At 34.4% G+C, this 19,236-nt stretch overlaps 2 protein-coding genes across 3 annotated transcripts; one reads left to right on the top strand and one right to left on the bottom strand.

Annotated features, from left to right (window-relative positions):
* Positions 1-26: 26 nt before the first annotated feature.
* LOC125813331 (SKP1-like protein 21) lies at positions 27-8,480 on the bottom strand. 2 transcript variants are annotated; one of them, XM_049492827.1, is made up of 10 exons: positions 8,113-8,480; positions 7,237-7,455; positions 6,262-6,483; positions 5,905-6,096; positions 5,712-5,822; positions 5,499-5,580; positions 4,631-4,734; positions 4,326-4,501; positions 2,333-2,469; positions 27-417 (listed from the first exon to the last, which is right to left on the bottom strand). In XM_049492827.1, exons 2-10 carry the CDS (start codon positions 7,270-7,272, stop codon positions 398-400), a joined length of 1,080 nt encoding a protein of 359 aa, XP_049348784.1. In that variant the 5' UTR covers positions 7,273-7,455; positions 8,113-8,480; the 3' UTR covers positions 27-397. The 2 variants fall into 2 exon arrangements, with proteins under 2 accessions (XP_049348784.1, XP_049348783.1); XM_049492826.1 differs by having other exon boundaries at positions 27-414; positions 8,113-8,469.
* A 4,240-nt stretch (positions 8,481-12,720) lies between these two features.
* LOC125813332 (short-chain dehydrogenase TIC 32, chloroplastic-like) lies at positions 12,721-18,456 on the top strand. The gene is made up of 8 exons (XM_049492828.1): positions 12,721-12,949; positions 14,524-14,755; positions 14,910-14,989; positions 15,458-15,611; positions 16,568-16,646; positions 16,905-16,989; positions 17,840-17,886; positions 18,176-18,456. The coding sequence occupies exons 1-8, from the start codon at positions 12,721-12,723 to the stop codon at positions 18,332-18,334; spliced, it is 1,065 nt and encodes a 354-aa protein (XP_049348785.1). The 3' UTR covers positions 18,335-18,456.
* The last annotated feature ends 780 nt before the right edge of the window (positions 18,457-19,236 follow it).

Here is a 19,236-nt window from a genome sequence, read left to right as displayed (position 1 = left end):
AAAATGAAACAAAATAACTAAAAAGGGTGGGAGGTTACAAAAAACATTTGGACTAAATAAGAGAACATAGAAAATCAAAACCATGGTTTAAAGAAATTTGGAATCTAGTGCAAAACTGGAAACTTAATCTCTGTTTTGAAATGCACAAGTTTTGCCAATGCCATAATCACAAACAACGGAAACTTTCCTTCTATTCTGATATTTCACTACACTTTGAGCACCTGGCGTGTATCCAGGGAGATGAACTTGCTTTTCGCAGCTTGACAGGAGACTTTACATGAAATGGATACCGAAGCATAACCAGTCTTCATTGCAACAGCAGAGACAGACAACCTGGCATGTTAAGCTCAAGCTGAATACAAAAAAACGCTTTGTCATTTGTCCACCATTTCAATCACTATCCCCGGTCCACACCTGCTGCAAAGATTAGAAACTCCCCAATGAGACACAAGCTTCTAGCATAAAACAGACATTTGTTTTATCAAGTCATCTCATGTTGATTTCGGGTCTTTCTAATTTTATTCCTTTTCAACAGGAGGAAGTGCAAAGCAAATCAATAGTAATAGTAGTTCCCAACCAGAACCTAGCTGGAGGGAGACCAACTCAGGAAACTATTATTTCCTCCTTCTCCAGAAGGGCAAGACCCAAAAAAGATGGGGTTTATAGTACCTGCTTGTGTCTGGTGGGCTATTAAGAGAGAAAGAAACCTCAGGTGTCATGAATATTACTAACACCATTCAGAAGGTTAAAGAAAATTGCATTAGCATGCTGTATTTTTGGTGTAAAGAAGAAGGTATAGAAGAAGTAGAACAGTTGGTAGATTTTCTAGGATCTATGTAATTAGGAAATAGCTTGTAATTTTTTGGAGGTAGCCAGCATACCCTTAATGCTAAAGAATACAACCTTATATCAAAAAAACATTCCCATCTGTTGGAGCAACTCAACAAGAAAGGTAAGCTGCCACTGCCACTGCCAGGTGAATCATAAATGAAATAATGAGGTCATGAGAAAAATCATGCATGGGGCTGGTGGGAGGTGGGAGGTATCCCGTGGAGTTAGTTGAGATGCACGTGAGTTGGCCCAGACACCATGGTTATCAAAAGAAAAAATCATGCATGGGATTGACAAGCATTCAAACTAAAATACTTCCCTAATATGTCTTCAAAGAATCATTGCAACTAGGGCCTAGGGGTGTCAAAATGAGTCCAAATATAGGTATCCACACAATTTTATGGGTTGGGCTCAAGATAATTTGAATTGGGTCAATCTCAACCCATTCAAGCCTTAACCCATTTTAAAAGAATCCTCAATTGAGCCCAATTTAATCTCCAATTACAACTTGTTCTAAGACTCTTTATTTGCAAGACTCCTTATTTGCATTGGAGTAATGTATGTTCCCAATTCCCATATTGAAGATATGAATTACTATCTATTTATATCTTCTAGGATTTATCTATCCATTTGTAACTTATCTTTTTTATTTTCTTGAGTTGAAATTTAAATTGTGGTTACAAAAGATAAATAACAATACGTTAAAATTATTGAGATTGAGCGGGTTAAATTGGATGGATCGTGACCCAACCCAATTTTTAGTCCATTTGACACCCCTAATTGCAACTATGACTAGAAAAAAGACAGTTGTGGCAACAAGTTTATTAATTCGCCTTGTTTCGAAAGCAACATTTTGAAATAAACTAGGTTAAATATCACCCAGACTCAACCGGGGAAACCTTGCTGTGTGAAATCAGAAATGTGACGCATTAAACAAAAGAGACAGAGTTTGACTTCAAGGAATACTTATAGTTCTTTGGGAAGTGCAAACAGATCAATGGAGTACCACAAAAAATCTGGAACCATTGCTGACACTACCGAGGCATCATTTCCAATTTTCATCTTTAAATTTACTCTTCTAATGAAGTATGTTGGATAAAACAGAGAGCAATCAGGTCAGGTCTCCATACAACCATATTCTTTTACTATTAAGACTACAGTTTAATTCTAACTTCTTCAAAATAGCCTAAAAATTCTTGTACTTCTGGTATTAATTTACTCTTCTAACGATGAGTGTTGGATAAACCGGAAAGCAATCAGGTCGAGTCCACGTACGACCATATTCTTCTATGATGAAAACTCTACAGTTTAATTCAACTTCTTCAAAATAGCCTAAAAATTCTTGTACTTTCGGTATTTAGAATGATAGAAAGAGTTTCCTTGTTACTCCACATTCTTGCGGACAGAATTCTTTTTCAGCAAGATCTTTCCAAAAGAATATTGAACTTTCCCTAAGTTATCAATAAATGTTTGGTTCAGGAAAAGTAAAAGAAGATCTTACCTGTACATCTCGTCATGGAACCATTTCCATTCATGGAAATTGGTCTAAGCCGTCTCGTCTCCTGACCCAACGACAAAATCTGTTGTATCCTTTCTGGCCAGACAGAGTCAAGTCTCCGAGCAAAATCCTCAACCTCCCTGCAATATAGAAATACAAAACAAGTGAAAAATCACATGTCTTACCATGGGAATAGTTAAAGAAAACTTGCCCCATACAGACATAGCCAGGGGCGGACCTAGGTGGACCCTAGGGGGTTCACCCGAACCCCCTCGTCAAAAAATTACACAGTATATATAACGTCAAATTCTGATTTTATGTGTATATATATTAAAATGAACCCCCTGAAAACAAAGTACAGGATTGGCACAGTGGATAAGTGGTTCAACAAATGCCCCTAGGTCACGGGTTCGAATCCCATAGACAACATTTTTCCCTCCTTTAAATGCTTCGGAAAATGGAAGTTTTGGGCTTAGACTTTCTTCTTCTTTTTCATTATTTTTTCCTTTTGTTCCATTTCTTCTTTTTAATTTGTTTTTGTTTAAATTTATTAGACACATTCTTTTTTTATTATTATTTTTTATTCTTTTTATATCTATTATTCATTTTGTTTCAACGTAACTCATTTTTCATATACTAACTTGAATAACTCTTTCAAAAAATGATGAATTATATTTAATTAGAAATTGAGATAGAAATATAATTTATTTTTAAAAAAAAGAAGATAAATTAGATGTAATTGAATGAAGAAACTTAAATATCGTCAACATCCTTTCAAAAATATTAATTTATAGAATTCATGAAATTTCTTTTATATTTTTAATTCTATTTTAGAGAGATGGAAACTAAACATATTTGATTTAATCGTTATTTGTCTTTTTTACAAATTATGACTAACCTAATAATTTGAACTATATGAACTAAAAAAATTGACAATGCTATTTATTTATCTTCTGAATATGCATTATAATATTAGTAACTCTATTCTTACACACTTTTAGAGAATTTTGACGATTTTCATAGTAATATGTGATTGAATGAATGCTAATTTAAAATATTTAAAAACTGAAAAATAAAGTAAAACATTACCAAATAAAAGTATAAAAAGCACAAGAAACTTTAAGAATGCTCGATGGAGCATGATAAAAGTAGAAAGAAATGACTAATACGGTATGATAAAGTAAGTTAAATTTAGCATGATAAGGTAAATATCTTTCTTCTCCGTCTTGCTCCCTTTTTCATCATTTAATTTTCACGTGTTTTAGGAGTTAACTTTTGTAATATAGTCGATCCACTAATATTCTTATGAATGTATCTTTGTCCTCGATATCTTTGATTAGTTTAGTCTTTACTTTTATGAACCAATGAAATATCTATGGTTCTTGTACAAAGAGCATGCCGAGGGACTACTACGCTCACCGCGCACTTGCATTACCACCTGAACTTCTCCTTTATACTTTGAACCCCCTGGGTCCGCCACTGGACATAGCAGCCCATGCTAAGAGAAATATGGAGACATCTCGCTGTAATAGATAGTAATCATAGTGCCTAGATACACAGACAGACTACCATAACACGTGGATGATATGACAGTTCCACATCAATTAAATAAATCCATATATATACTATAATAGTTAAGCAGATTCCAGCTAGAAGAATGAAAGCATTATAATGTATTAATGTTGATAAACTTGCAGTTAGCACGATGTTTAGGAAAGACTACCAGAATACAAAACCAAGCAATAAGTTAATGCCAGTAAGGGTTGTACGAAGGAAGCAGGCCAAACAAATGAAATAGAGAAAATTCATGGAATTGGATGGACAAAAGACGGATCGTCAAAAGAGAGCGATATTACATTCAGTTTTAGAATAACAAAATATATCTCTAGAACACTAATACAAGATGATCTTTGATTAGTGTTCATCGGGGTAGATTTCAAAGGCTGTGAGGAGAAAGCGGTAGAATTATTTCAAAAAATCGACAGGATGAACAAACCTGTCAATTTCTTCCTTCCTTGCTGGATCTAACTCATCATCAATATCAAAGTCATCCAAGTCGAGCTTAGATGAAAACATTGCAGATGGCGAGTTTTGCAGCTTAGAATTTCTACTTGGAGAAGACCCATCGTTGGTGTCACCATTTAGGCAGCCAGATGTATGGCAATTAGATTCCTGAGTACCAGCAAGGATCATATCAAAACAAATAGAAGATAGTTACAAGAAACACACTCCTCTCTTACACTGCAAACATAAAACAAAATAAAGAAACAGAAAAGAACCTAAAGTACATGAGATACCAACCTTATTGTAGTTTCCAGCTTCATTATTTGAAGACAAATTTCTAGCTTGTTCTTTTCTCCCTCGAGATTTCTTTTTATTTTTTGTTACTCTTACACCCTTTGAGTCTGCAAAAAAAGAGAGCCATGATACAGTTAAAAGAAGGAACTTGGCACACACAAAACAAGAACAGGGTTCTCAAAACAGTAAAGGTTGGTTAAAAAACTTTTTTATTTCAGATAGAGGCTTGTAAACACGAGAAGTATACAGTTCTGCATAAATTGATTAGCAACCAACTCATGTGCATCTACTATTGACAAAGTCAATGACAAAACTAGATTACGGTATTATAAGGTCTGGTGACCATACAGACTACAGATATGATGATTATGCAGTAAAACATATTTACTTATTGGGAAAAAAAAACCTTACGCAATTGATTCATCAAAAGCATAAGAACGGATGGCCCCGATCATAGGTTATGCAAACTAAATACTCCCTCTGTCCCAATTTATATGACTCACTTTCATCTTTAGTTGGTCCCAAAAATAATTACACATTTCTATAATTAGTAACAATTTAACTTTAAAATGCTCATTTTACCCTTAATGAAATAATTTACAACCACACAAATATCTATGACTTATTTTAGAACATAAGTTTCAAAAGTCTTTTCTTTTTTAAACTCCATGTCAAGTCAAACTAAGTCATATAAATTGGGACGGGACGGAGGGAATAGAAGCTATGATGAGCAAATCCAACCTCTCCCCCTCCCCCAAAAAAAAAAAAGGTAACTAGAGGTGGTAGTTCAAATATCTTACTTATATAACGTGTAGAAGTTAGTGCAACTTTACACAACAAATGAGAGTGCAAATGAAGTCCACAATTGTACCTTGATCTCCACTATTTATGAATGACAAAAGATCATCAACTGATCTTTCATCTACCCGGGGCTCTTCTTCTACATCAACATTCTGGAAAATGGAAATGAAAATCAGTAAACCATTAATGAATTAATGAAGAAAGAGAGATGCACATCACAACAATTACATCAATATAAGTGAACATGACTTGAGTAATCAACGTGGGATAAATGTCAAAGCACCTTTAGCTTCTTTCTGTCATATAATTCTTTCCTTTTTCTTGCATAGAGTCTATTTAGAAGGCGGATACGTGGATCATCCGTCATATTTCTCAAAGGTTCCAACTTCTCCTCCTGACGAAATACCACTTCAATGTAAGAACAACCATAATATGGTAGTAGAAGGATATCAAAGTTCTCTGCTAGTGAGACAGACCTCTGTTAGATCATCAGGCAAATGGAAAGTTTCACGTATTTCCTCGGGAGTTTTGCCTTCAATCACCCGAGCAAGTGCACGGCTCGTAAGGTCAACCACAGGCCTTAGTTGAAGGCTGTCAGCAGCAGAAGCCAAATCGCATAACGTCTTGGTATCTAACCGGACAAACTTCTCATCATGTTTCTTCCGTTCCTAGGTACGTAAATGACAACTGTTACACTTAGTGGAAGCCAAATGATTGAACATCCTATTACATAACATACTGAGCCCAGATGTTCCTTCATTGTGTGTGTGTGTGTGTGTGCGGGCGGGGGGGGGGGGGGGGATGCATTGTTTAAAAAGAAGCAAGAAAGATACCTTATTAGAACGGCCAGGAACTTGATGGAACCGACAAAACTCCAGTATTAACTCTAAGTTAGCAGGATTGACTCGTTCAGGAAGTGATATTGCACAATTTTTTGAAGATCCCTTGCCATTTTGAAGTAATTCCCGGCATATCACAGGGCAAAACATGGCAACCTCTTCCTCCACTTCTTGGATTGAACCATCAGCAGTTTCGAGCCAGATGTATGACTTCATCTGTACAGAATTAACCACAGCGTAAATTTAGCAGAAGATCTTGGACAAGGTCAGCTGATTGGAACATTAAATATGGGGAGCACTGGAAATGCAATAAAAATCTATTCCCACACATTGGACAGTGGCGCAGGATGTCACACTCCATTCCCATGCAAAAAAAGGATTTTGGCTATTATCCAAAAGAATTACTAATAGTTTCTTTAAATGAAGAAAGGGATGGTTCCACTTATCTCTACCATTCATACTAACAAACACAAAAGTTGTAATCAGATGAGTAATAACACATAATGACAACTATAATCATGCCACCAGTGCTAAATCTGCCATTATCAGTTCTTAAACAGGATCATATAATGCTTACAACATTTAAGGGCTATGATCTATATGACACATCTTGTGTCGTGATGCAACATGCCATCAATAAACTAAGAAACACCTAATTCTTCCATGCAGTATCCAACTACAAATTTAAGATAAGTCAAGAAAAGTATATAGCATAGCCAGTTCATCTTAAACACAAAACAACTACAATTCTCAAATCATGGCATCTCATAACACCTTAAGTGAATGCAGCTCACAACCTGACCCAAGCAACTGATATAAGACATCCTTGAAAGGGAATGGGATTGGATGAAGATAAAAGGGATAGAAGTTAAAGAGTCTCCTAAATTCACAAAGATCACAACCAAGTAGCCCTTTTTACTAGATAAATATATGCAAGTGTCATTTGAACATAGAGAAGTTATCTCATACCTCTGGTTTGACAATCGCCATAGGACCTCCAGACATAAGCTGATAAATCTGATAAAACTGTTTATGGGCCTTCTCAGAACTAGAGTATTATAAAGGTTCAACCTTAAAAGTGTCGATGTAATGAACAAAAAGAGGCTTTATTCCTTCAGAAGACAAGCATCAGTAACATACATCAAACCCTCGTAAGTAAACCTCTTCGGATTCCAACGAGACATGCACCTTCATGGAGATGGTTTCATCAGTAGTATATTATTCTCAAAGAAAAAACACAGCAGGTTGATCAAGTTGCATAAATTAACAAACACTAATTAAAAAAACATATGAATCATAATATTCCATTGTTTTGCCTATAAGGACTTTTACTTCTATCTGTGCTTGTTTTCCTTACTTAATTGTTCATTTCCATATCATTTCCACCATCACAGACTCTCTAACAGCATCCCCTAGTATTCGTTCCAACAGAAAATTCCAAAATCAATCAAGTTCCAAAACTGCCAACCACCTCCCATCTCTTCCCCAAAGAAATGGGGAAAATTTAGAAGTAGAATAATGAAACAATAAACAATCCCCAGAAATGAAATTTAACAGAAATGTAACAAAATTTCACTTCAATCGCTAACCCATGTATATGTATACACTCATCAGCATTTCTCCATTAAAACCCAATGAATAACCCAAAATAACACCAAAAATCAAGAAATGGAATAAATGAACACCCACCAACTAAAAAAAAAAACCCAATTAAACCAACTCGATTTTTACACGAAATTAACACCAACCCACCGATAAAGAACCAATTTTGAGTGTAAAACAAGATAGAGAAAGGTAAATAAATTCAGAACATCAAAAGGTGAAAACAGAAATGAAAAAAGATACCTCAATAAACAATGCAGTCACCTATGCCGCAGCAGAGATAAAAGCTGGAGGATAAAAAAAAAATCCCAGAGAAATAGGTAGGGTTTTAAACTAGCAAGAAAAGGGGAAGAAGGGATTTTTTTTCTTTTTTTTTTTGGCTCGGCGTTTGTTTTTTGTTTTTTTTTTTGTCTTTTTGTTTTTTCTTTCTCGATTGGAAGGAGAGTAGTCTCTGTAATTGTTTAGGTTTGTTTACCTGATAATAGGGGCCCTGACTGTCAATGGTAGTTTAGCAGATTCGGGCGTTTAGGGCTCTGTCTCTCAACAAGAATGGTGGCTGCTGCTGGGTTTAGGAAGGAGAAGAGGCAGCCTCAGCCTACTATTTTTATTTATTTTTATTTTATTTATTTACTTTTTTTGTTTTATAGGATAGGCTTGTGATAGTAAAAAGATCCTCAAGATAGGTTTAGGACGCTTGTTGAGCATTTTCACATCGTTGATTAATAGATTGGGTGTTTGAGTCACCGTGAAGATTAAGTGGAAATAATATAAATCTTCTTAGAAAAAAATAGAATTAGAGAGAGATTATCAACTTATAGAATAGGCTTGTAACAGTAGAAAGCTCACCAAGATAGGTTTCGAATGCTCGTCAAGCATTTTTATAGATTGAGCGTTTGATTCATGGGATTATATGGAAATATTGATTCTCCTAAAATGATTGAATAATGGAGAGACGACTGATTTATAGAATAAGCTTGTGACGATAAAAATGTTACTAAAATAGATTTGAAATGCTTGTTGAGCATCTCCACTGTTGATCCATAAATTAGGAGTTCGAGTCACCATGGAGATGAAATGAAAATACTATTAGTCCTCCTAAAAAATAAAATAAGGGAGAGACTATTGATTTATAAGATAGACTTGTGACAGTAAGAAACTCGCTAAGATAGGTTTGAAATGCTCGTTGAGCATTTCCCCTGTTGATCCATAGATGGACGTTTAAGTAACCACAAAGATTATATGGAAATACTATTGATTCTCTAGGGGGGGGAAAACAAGGGAGAGACAAAGCATGTTTGGTCATATGAGATAAAATGGTGATATGGTGAAATAGATATACGTATCTCTAATACACATAAGTTAGATTAGGTGAAATATTTTCAGATACATTGTATCCAAACATATAAAATTTGCATGTATTCGAAATACATTGACTCTCTTATTGTCTCTTTCCTCTTTTCTCTCAACTTGCTTTTTTTTTTTGTAAGTAAATTTTTATTTACCAAAGTAATTATTACACAACAATTTGAAGAAAGAAAAAACAAACTTGGACATCCTTGCTTCAAGCCTTACTAAAACATCACTTTCTAAACTTCTACCTCAACTGCTATATTAGGGGTAAACATTGAGTTCTCGATGTCTACTACCTGCCCTTTCTTGGTAGGATCCTCTTCCATGTATTTCTCTAATGATATGCCTAATCATGAACTCTTCACTTCTCTATTTGGATTGAAATATTCTGCAGTTATGCTCTATCCACAAGTGATAGATGGCTCCTGCCAAACTCATCCTATATACATGTGCATTATATTTCTTGCCATGCTAGCAGCTTATTCCATATTCCAGCAGTGAACGTGCTTGCAAAGAAGAGGTGATCAATATCTTCATCCTCCACTTGACACAAAGGACATGTCAAGTTAGTTGTTACTTCCCATTTCGCCATTCTATCATGTTGAAAGTCGCCTATTCAGTGCTATGTACAGTATGAAAAGCCACTTTGGTGCACCATAGTTTGACCATATCAGTCTCCTCCATTCCACTTTCACCTTGTCTCATCTCATCTTTTCATAAACCTTTCTTAATAGATTATTGTTCCATCTGCTTCAGACTGTATTCATTGTAACTAACAGCTTGTAGATATTTATTTGTTTTAAGTATTCTCTATACAAGCCAAGATGCTTGTTTTGCTTGGATGCCCCATATTTCTTTATGCCCATAATAACTATGTATTTATTCTACCCATACTTTGTCCTTCTTCTTACGGTTCCATAAGAGTTTTCCAATTGCAACATTGTTCTAGATGAATACATCAAGGAAATTGCTTATATTTCTCTCTTGCTTGTCTCTCTTCCTATATATCTATATTTCAGAATATATATGAGTTTTACAAATTTTTATATATTTGTGTATTCAAAATCAATTTCATCTAATGTATACGTCAACTTCATAAGTGTATCACCTAAGTTTCACACACTTTAATTTCAACTTGAGAACCACAGCACCCGTCGTACTTTTGGTTAATGAGTGCTCACGAATAAGTTATATCAAGTTTTTAATAATTTTTATTTACATATACAAAGCTTCTGTCGGGCTCAATGAGCTCGAGCACCCATTACCCTATACGTGAATTTGCCCATGAGCGTTATCCTCCGCAATTAATTTTGTAAGTTGGTGCATCATAAGCACACATGGTGTATGTCGGTAATAAGAAACTTATATTTTATATATATACATACATATATATTTCGAATATACATGATTACATATATAGTCATAGATATGATGTCAGATAACATGATTTTCATATATGAATCCTTTCGGATATTATTTTGAAAAGCATGGTCTCAAATAGATATTTTCTTTCAACAATATTTATTTATGGTCTTTTACTATATTCTTCCTAAATTGATATTTGCGTATAATCGAAAGATTCACTATGGTTTCGCTCACACTTTATTATAATATAGATATGAATTACCTTTTGTTCCTACATGCTCAGTATCTTTTCTGTACTGCGCTATATTTTTCTTATGATGTAGATGCGAGTGATCATTTTTAGGCACGTGGATTGAGAGTAGTTGTTCATAGTTTAGCAGTTGGTATGTCATTCTTATTCGGGGACATGATTTAGTTGTTTCTGTTCTTATTTTAGACATGTTTTTGGCTAGCTGGGGTTTTCCCGACAAGTTGGTTTATTCAATTTAGAGGCTTTCAGACAACTATTCAATTGTAATAGACTTATTATTGAAATCTATTCCAGTTATGGCTTTGGTTTAGAACTTCCACTTCAGTTTTTATATGATATGTTTAGATATGCTATGCCAAGAGTTAGCTTAGAATCACTTGATGTTTCAAGAACCGTGTCTTGACTAGGATGTAGACTTGGGTCGTGACAATACTCCTATCATTAAAAAAGTGTCTCACATATACTTATTTATCTAAGTGTTTTTTTTTAAAATCACGTAGGGGCATATATATGATCCTTTTTCATCAATAATTTTCTTTTTGCTTCTTTGATTATTTGACTTTCTCGTTCTTATTTTATTTTTTTCTTTCATCTTTTTGTGCAAAAATATGAGTTTTTTTTTTTTTAAAAAAGTGTGAATGAAAAAGGATAAAAAAGTAAGAAAAAAAGATTTAAAACTATTTTGTTAATATATTGTGATTTATTTTTGTATTTGTAAAATAAAATTAATGGGGCATATATGCTAAAATTTACAAGAAAATTGTGAAAAAATAAATTTGACATCAAAATAAATTCAAATTAGCTATTAAATTAAAGAAGCCAAAAAAAAAAATACGCGTGAGAAGGATCAAATATACCCAACATGAATTTTCTTATGATTTTTCCGTTAGAGGAAAATGATAAATGTGAGTCATTTGTGTAATCATATGAGTATATCGGAACCATTTTTATTACAAGGGTATATCAACTCTAAATAACAAAATTGAGGGATATATCAGATCATTTTTCCTTGAAATAAATACAAAGTAATTAATGAACTCTTGAAAAAAGAAATTTTTGAAACTTCTAAATTTGTCTAGGCTTCGAAAGTGTATTAATTGTAGGGGTAAAATGAAAAAAAATTAATTAATTTTATCTTAATTTAGTAAGTCAACAAATATTTAGAACATGAGGGGTGCTTTATTGGATGGATAAAGCGGACACTTATGTTTAATGATTTAGCTTGTCAATATCAACTTTTAAATATACTAATTCGCTAGTCAATCAATAAGCAATCGGTTGATTTAATATCAAATTAGTAATTATTAGGCATGTATTGACACAATCATTTCATGCTCCTTTAATTTCCTTTCACTTACCAATATATCGAAGTCCCATCAAACAAAATAAGTTTTCTAGCTCTACTTAAGTTGTTATTATGTAATATAAATCAGTAAATCACAATAACAAACACATGAAAGTTTAATAAACATTTATTTAACAAATATACTTATAAGTTTTTTCATAATGGGTTAATGTTTTACTCAATAAGAAAATTAAGTATAATCCTCCCTCGCACCTATAAACCGTTAATTATAAAAAAAATAATTTTTTCACCAACCGTTAATCTGATAATTCAATACTATAATTATAAACCAATTTTTATAATTGACTTGCCGATTACGATTCGATTTTGAATAATTTCAATATTTTTTAATAAGATAATCGATTTGTATGAGACGGAGGGAGTAGTTTTGAAGTGGGAAAACATGATGGGTGGTTAAGATTGGATAAATGTGTAGGCTAGTAGTTCCACTTGGCAACATAGGCTCCAGTCAGTCCTGTTCCTTAACATTTCATAATTAATTCTGGAAAGTGATGAATCATGCAAAGATGCATCTCATTTAATGTTTGCTTATAATAGTAATAATAGTATCATACTTTGTGAAACCAAAGCTATTACTACTAATAACTTGTTGGCATCATCATCTCCATATTTGTACAAGCAGAAACAAATCCATAAAACAAAAATGTGGCTTTTCAAGAGAAAAGGGGCTTCTGGGTTTTCATCTTCTTCAACTGCTGAGGAAGTTACACATGGAATTGATGGCTCTGGACTTACCGCCATTGTTACAGGTTCCACTAGATCTCCTTTTCACATGCTTCAAAATTGAAAATTATATATTTATTTGGGTATCGATTAGTATTAATTATTGTTGGGTGACATGCAATGGGTGTATGTATGTATTCCCTTTTTGCCTTAAAACAATAAAGGGTGACGCCTATTTCGAGTAAGCTACGGCATTAACAGTGGCAAAATCGGGATTTTCATAAGGGCTTTCAAAGTATAAAGAAGTAAACCCACAGAAATAAAAGGGTTCAATATTTACTAGCATGTATAAATAGTGTAATTTTTCACCGAAGTGGATTTGGATGAATCATAGGCTCTTACTAGCTCCGGGCTCCGGCCCAGGGTATGAAGTATGAACCAAGTAATTTCACATAGAAAATCTGTGGGCTGCTCTGCTTGCATTTGTTCTTTGTCCTAATCAATGGAAGACATTGGCCCTGCCTAGACATGGCTATAGAGAGTGTTAAAGCAAAAAGTCTAATATAGATGGTTAATGAGATGGGTGAACTCCATATAAGACTTAGGCAATCCTCCTTACTTTGAGCTAGCTTCTTGGGTGTGATTTAGGCCCAAGATCTAATTTAATATGGTATCAGAGCAAGGGCTCATCTCACCCAATGTTATGGGCCCAAAAAATAAAAAATTGCCCAAAATTGCCCACACACTCTAAACACTGGTTAATCAGATGTGTGGAATCCTTATAAGCTTGGACAATCTTCCTCCCTTTGAGCTAGCTTTTGGGGTTTGCTCGACAGTATTCAATTTTATTAGGTAGAGTGTGAGTGTGTGTGCCCTAGCCATCAAGGATAGGAGACTAAAGTTCAAATTCCAGTCGAGAAAAAAAGAACACTAATTGATTTCATATTTGGTGAAGCCTTGGTGGGCAGAGTTACTCAGTGTGCAGATACCACTATTATGTTACAAGTATAAATAAAAAGTACAAAGAGAGTGGGTGGTATTCCTTTTCAACCTCATGTATTTATGAGTTCGTGGAGTTAGATGAAAAATCCATCTAAAACTACTCTGTACGCCTTCAATTTGGAATCTTTTCAATCCTAGTAGTTATTTTATGTATTTCGATAGACTTCAATAGACAGAATTGGTAATTCAAATTCATTCAGAATCTCCTGATGTGTACTGAAAAATAATGAAATATTGAATTCCTTGACGTAGTGACCAGGCAAGTTCCCTGTCAGAGACCTGGTTACCAATGCTTATTTGAACCAGCTTATGCAAAATCTTGTCGGTGCATGCATAGATTGAACTATTGTAGAGGCCGGATACAATCATATGCAATTGAAGCTATTGGTGTATTATACAGTGTCGAGAAAAAAAAATCCTGTATTGGTTAATTGATCTTTATTGTACATTCTTAAGTTAACACCTCCTCATTTTCTGTACTGTGGCGGCTAGTGGTTTATGGTAAACAGCGCAATTGACATTACTACTGTAAGTACGTGTATACGGTTGAGCTTACACTTGAAATCTCTTGGGTACAGTGTGCTCAGCATATTAATTTAGAGACATGAAATGCTAAGATCTAGCAGTATTTAGTTTGCTCATGAACATCCATTTGCAGGAGCATCAAGTGGTATTGGTTCTGAAACTAGCCGTGTTCTAGCTTTGCGTGGAGTTCATGTCATCATGGCTGTCCGGAATATGACTGCTGGAGAAAATGTTAGAGATGCAATAGTTACGGAAATCCCTGCTGCTAAAGTTGATACCATGGAGTTAGATCTTAGCTCATTGGCATCAGTGAAGAAATTTGCTTCAGACTTTAAATCATCAGGTCGCCCATTGAACCTTTTAATGTAAGTGATGAATAAGAGTGGTAGTCGCATGCCTGAAGATTGCATTTTTACTCCCTCCCTCTCTCTTTCAAATAGCTTTGTTCTTCTGCATGAATCTCTTCCCTCTTCAAATATATCCAAGCATGTCAATTAATGTCATCTATTTCTTTCAAAGTAATAATGCAGGAATCATGGCAACTCCCTTTATGCTCTCAAAAGACAACATAGAGCTGCAATTTGCCACAAATCATCTAGGTAAGAACTGTTTGTTAATGCTTGTTTCTGCGCAGAGAAGAGAGCCTGTAATAGTTCCACCATCTTCTTTATTTATTTTTTATTCAGGCACCAGTTCACTTTATAAAATAAAGCATCTGATCCAAAATTACCGTCCTTCCTAATTTTACTGAAATGAAGATTCGGTTCTCGCTGAAAGGAGATCAATAGTTGATTCTCCATACTTTTGTCATCTTAAGTTTCAGTTATAAAATGCACATGTAAAAGACCATCTGAGACCTGGTTAGAGGACAATTCATGTCCCCTTTATCCCTACTTTGTCATCCAACTCTTCTACAACGCACACTTGACAAATCTAATAAGACTGGTAGGAAGTTGTAGATAGATGATAGGTGGGCAATGTTTTCAAAAGTAAACTTTCAAGAGGGATATTCGTACTTCCTTTTAACTTATCTTATCCATAACTATTCTTCTTTCTTGCATTTGCAGGTCATTTTCTTTTGACAAATTTGTTGTTGGAGAAGATGAAGGAGACAGCACGTAAAACAAAGAGAGAGGGAAGAATTGTGAATGTTTCATCAGAGGCTCATCGATTTGCATATAGAGAAGGAATTCGATTTGACAAAATTAATGACCCCAAAAGGTAATCTTGTTAGATTTTGGTGCCGTACTAAATTTTCTTGATTGTAAGAGAAGCCTTGCTCAAATTCATCACTTGCTCGATGGCTTCAGTGATCACCCTGGAATTTTTGCAGTCTAATAGTTCCATGAGAGTGTATAATATACTCCCTTCATTCACTTTTACTTGTCCACTTTGGACTTTGCTCACCCTTTAAGAAACAATGATTAATATGAGTATTTTACCACAATATCCATATTAATTGACGTATAGTCTTAAGTCTTGGAAATTGATTTGGGGAATAAGTAATTAATGTTGAGGGTAAAACACAAAAAAATAATTGTTTTTTCATGATATGTTAAAGGTAAATAGAAGTGGAAATCTATTTTTGGAATATTGGACAAGTAAAAGTGACCGGAGGAAGTATTTAATATAGACTTCTAATGTTATCATACCAAGATCACTTGCAATTCATCACAAGTTCTTGGTTGACAATCTCTCTTGTTAATTATGGTACCCTAAATTCTTGACCAACACCTTGGATTTCCTTCATGAGATGTTTATATTTATTGTTTTCACCTTGAGAGTACTGGGTGATACTATATCTGTATTAAACACCAATATGAATCATTTTAGATTATCCCTAATATGCAATCACTATATTTAACTGATCACTTGTCTTATTGGTTTCCTTCAAGCTTAATGGTTATTCCGTACTACTCTTGAACTAATTAAAGATGAGAAGCTTTTTGTGCTCAAGATTGACGATTCTTTGCTGTTTTTCACTTCAAGCTGCATAACTGATATCTTTTCATGATAAAAAATAGTTGTCATGCAGCTTGAAGTGAAAAACAGCAAAGAATCGTCAATCTTGAGCACAAAAAGCTTCTCATCTTTAATTAGTTCAAGAGTGATAAAAAATAGTTGTCACCTGGATATTGATTTTTCAATTTCTGTGTTGTTTGTTATCTTATGTGCAGCTACAACAGGTACGGTGCATATGGCCAATCAAAGCTGGCCAACATACTGCATGCGAATGATCTTACAAGACGCTTAAAGGTGGATTTTCGAAAAAAAGAATCTTGCATACTGATTTTCATTCTGATGTCGTAGTGGTTCTTGTGTAGTCATATGATTGTCTCCATTCCTAGAGGCAAACACATATATTTCTTGGGTAGATTTGGATATTCCTTTTGGCACATCAAGAAGTTCTTGGTTTTCAGTCGCTGACTTCTGTAGCTCCGTCACAGCTTTGGACAAGGGCTCCATGCCATTCTATTGAACTCTAAATTTTTTAGTGATCTTTATTTCCAACAGGAAGATGGAGTAGAAATAACTGCAAACTCACTTCATCCTGGAACGATCACAACCAATCTTTTCCGTCATATGGGTATTTTTGATGGTTAGTAAGATTCTCTTTTCTTCCTTTTTCTATTTAGTAGCTGGTGTCTGATTAATATGAATGGTTTGTACAGTAAGTTCACTACTTTATGTCTGGAAGAAAGCCTCAAGTGCTCTCACTAATACTAATATATGGCATAATGAGCAGAAGGCATTTCCATTTGTAGATTTGTGGTGTGTCATGCCTTTCTTTCTTTCTTTCCTTTTTTTTGGGTTTCTCTGTTTTTATTTTTTCCTTAAGGTGGGTTGGAGAGGGAGGGAGATCGTTAAGAACTTGACCACTAATTTGGAGGAGGACAGGGGGTTGGAATTGAACCCTTGCATTAAGCAGTTTTGGTCCATCCGTTAACAAACTCTGACAGTTAGATTTAATGGAAATTGTGAAAAGAAATGATTTAACCAGAAACACCAAGTCTTGTCAAATCCCAGAAACAACAACACCAAAAACTAGAGCAAACGCCAGAAATAAAAAAGAAGAAGAAACTGCACCAGGAAAATCGGCTCCAAACTTCAGAAATAGATCATAAATAGCAGAAACTGCAAAAATGGCACTTCCAAATGTGAGTTCATGGTAATCCTTTTTTTTTCACAGTTAAATTTAACGACCAGAGTTTGTTAAATATTTGACGTAGACCTAACATGCTCACTTTTGATTGACTTTGACGACATAAACTGCTCCAGGAGTACATTTAAGGGACCATTATTTTGGACCCGCCCAAAACATAAGAGGACTATCATTTTCTCATATATAGAGTTCTAAGCCCACAAGTCGTCGTAGAATATTTATGTGTAATGTTTGTTTCACAAGCTAAGAGAAGCGAACATGAAATATTCCTTTCTGCTCATTACAGGTCTGGTCGGCACTCTTGGGAAACTTCTGCTTAAAAATGTTCAACAGGTATGTTCTGCATCGAAGCATTTGCATATACTGTACCAGTTCTTGCTATCAGAAGGTTTTATCTTAGGATTATTAATGATCTTCTCGTGAATCAGTTAGAGAAAAGTCAATATTCTAGGAATTATTATAATGTGAATCAGAGGATGATTTGCCAATACAGAATAACTTGTCGATACACATGACCTTTGCTCAGATGAAGAAAACGATTTCACTGAAATAGAAACAACTATGATGCCATTGAAAGTTGAAACTGATGAGTACTTTAACATTCCCTTTTCCTCTTGTTTAGGGAGCATCAACCACCTGTTATGTTGCATTGAATCCACAAGTGAAAGGGGTGAGTGGTGAATATTTTTCAGACAACAATTTGGCGAAGACGACAGCGATGGCTAAAGATGTGGATTTAGCTAAGAAGCTCTGGGATTTTAGTATGGATCTGGTCAAGTAAGATGTTGTACAAGGAAAAATAGAAAAGTAACTCTGTATCTTGTTGTAATTTGTGATATTGCATAAAGAGTTAAGAGATGAATAAAGTGACGTGTTCTTAATATTATCAAATGTTCAGCTTGATTTTTTCTTGTTAACAAAAGTAACATAGACCCATAACCACTTGCTACTTGTTTATTGTCACCATCTAAATAATTTAATCACGTATAGACTTAATTATTTAAGCAGATAAAATAATCACCCACTATATATTCTTAGAGTTGTTAATTAAATCATAACATGACGATCCAATTGCAGTAGGTAAACGGGTTCCACAATATTGTCGATCTCTACAACTTTAGAAACCTGGTTCCAAGGAGTACTAAACGGATCCAGCGAAGTTTGTAAATTTTCTATTCATTTATATTAAGGGTGTGCAAATAGCTAACATTTGACGTTATTTCCAAAACTAGCATTTTCTTTCATGAAAAGTTGTGACTTTTATGAAGAGTTGCGACTTCAATGAAGAGTTGTGACTTATATGAAAAGTTGTGACTTTGATGAAAGGTTGTGACATTTTCGAAGGGTTGCAACTTTTCCAAATAGTTGTGACCTTTCTGATAAGGCACAACAAACATTTGTTTACACTACCTTTTGTTGTCTATAAATAGAGGGATTTCCTCTCATTTTAAAACAACGAAAATTCTGAACTTCTTATTCTTCAGCTTTTTCTTCTTCTTCTTCTACACAATTAAATATTCGTGTACTTTGTTCCTATTGAGTTGCTCACTGACACCATTGCTTATGTTACATATCATGGTATTTTTCTTACATTCATAAATTTATGCTTATGTTATTAAGAATAAATGATAACATGCTATAATTTTCATTTTTCTATACATTATTAATGTTCGTTACTACATA

The sequence above is a fragment of the Solanum verrucosum genome, unplaced genomic scaffold (genome assembly GCF_900185275.1).
Source record: "Solanum verrucosum unplaced genomic scaffold, falcon-dt-bn FXZP01000189.1, whole genome shotgun sequence".
NCBI lineage: Eukaryota > Viridiplantae > Streptophyta > Magnoliopsida > Solanales > Solanaceae > Solanum > Solanum verrucosum.
The sequence above is the reverse complement of the archived record's forward strand: the minus strand, read 5'-3'. Positions and strand labels throughout refer to the sequence as shown.

Excerpts from the sequence above, each read along its gene's own strand:
- LOC125813331 (XM_049492827.1), bottom strand. The coding sequence starts at position 7,272 with ATGTCTGGAGGTCCTATGGCGATTGTCAAACCAGAG. Across the intron at positions 5,581-5,711 it reads ATGACAGAAAGAAGCTAAAG|AATGTTGATGTAGAAGAAGA; the intron begins GTGCTTTGACAT and ends TCCATTTTCCAG. Across the intron at positions 2,470-4,325 it reads AGGAAGGAAGAAATTGACAG|GGAGGTTGAGGATTTTGCTC; the intron begins GTTTGTTCATCC and ends TCTATATTGCAG.
- LOC125813332 (XM_049492828.1), top strand. The coding sequence starts at position 12,721 with ATGTTTGCTTATAATAGTAATAATAGTATCATACTTTGTGAAACCAAA. Across the intron at positions 15,612-16,567 it reads AAAATTAATGACCCCAAAAG|CTACAACAGGTACGGTGCAT; the intron begins GTAATCTTGTTA and ends TCTTATGTGCAG. Across the intron at positions 16,990-17,839 it reads TCATATGGGTATTTTTGATG|GTCTGGTCGGCACTCTTGGG; the intron begins GTTAGTAAGATT and ends TGCTCATTACAG.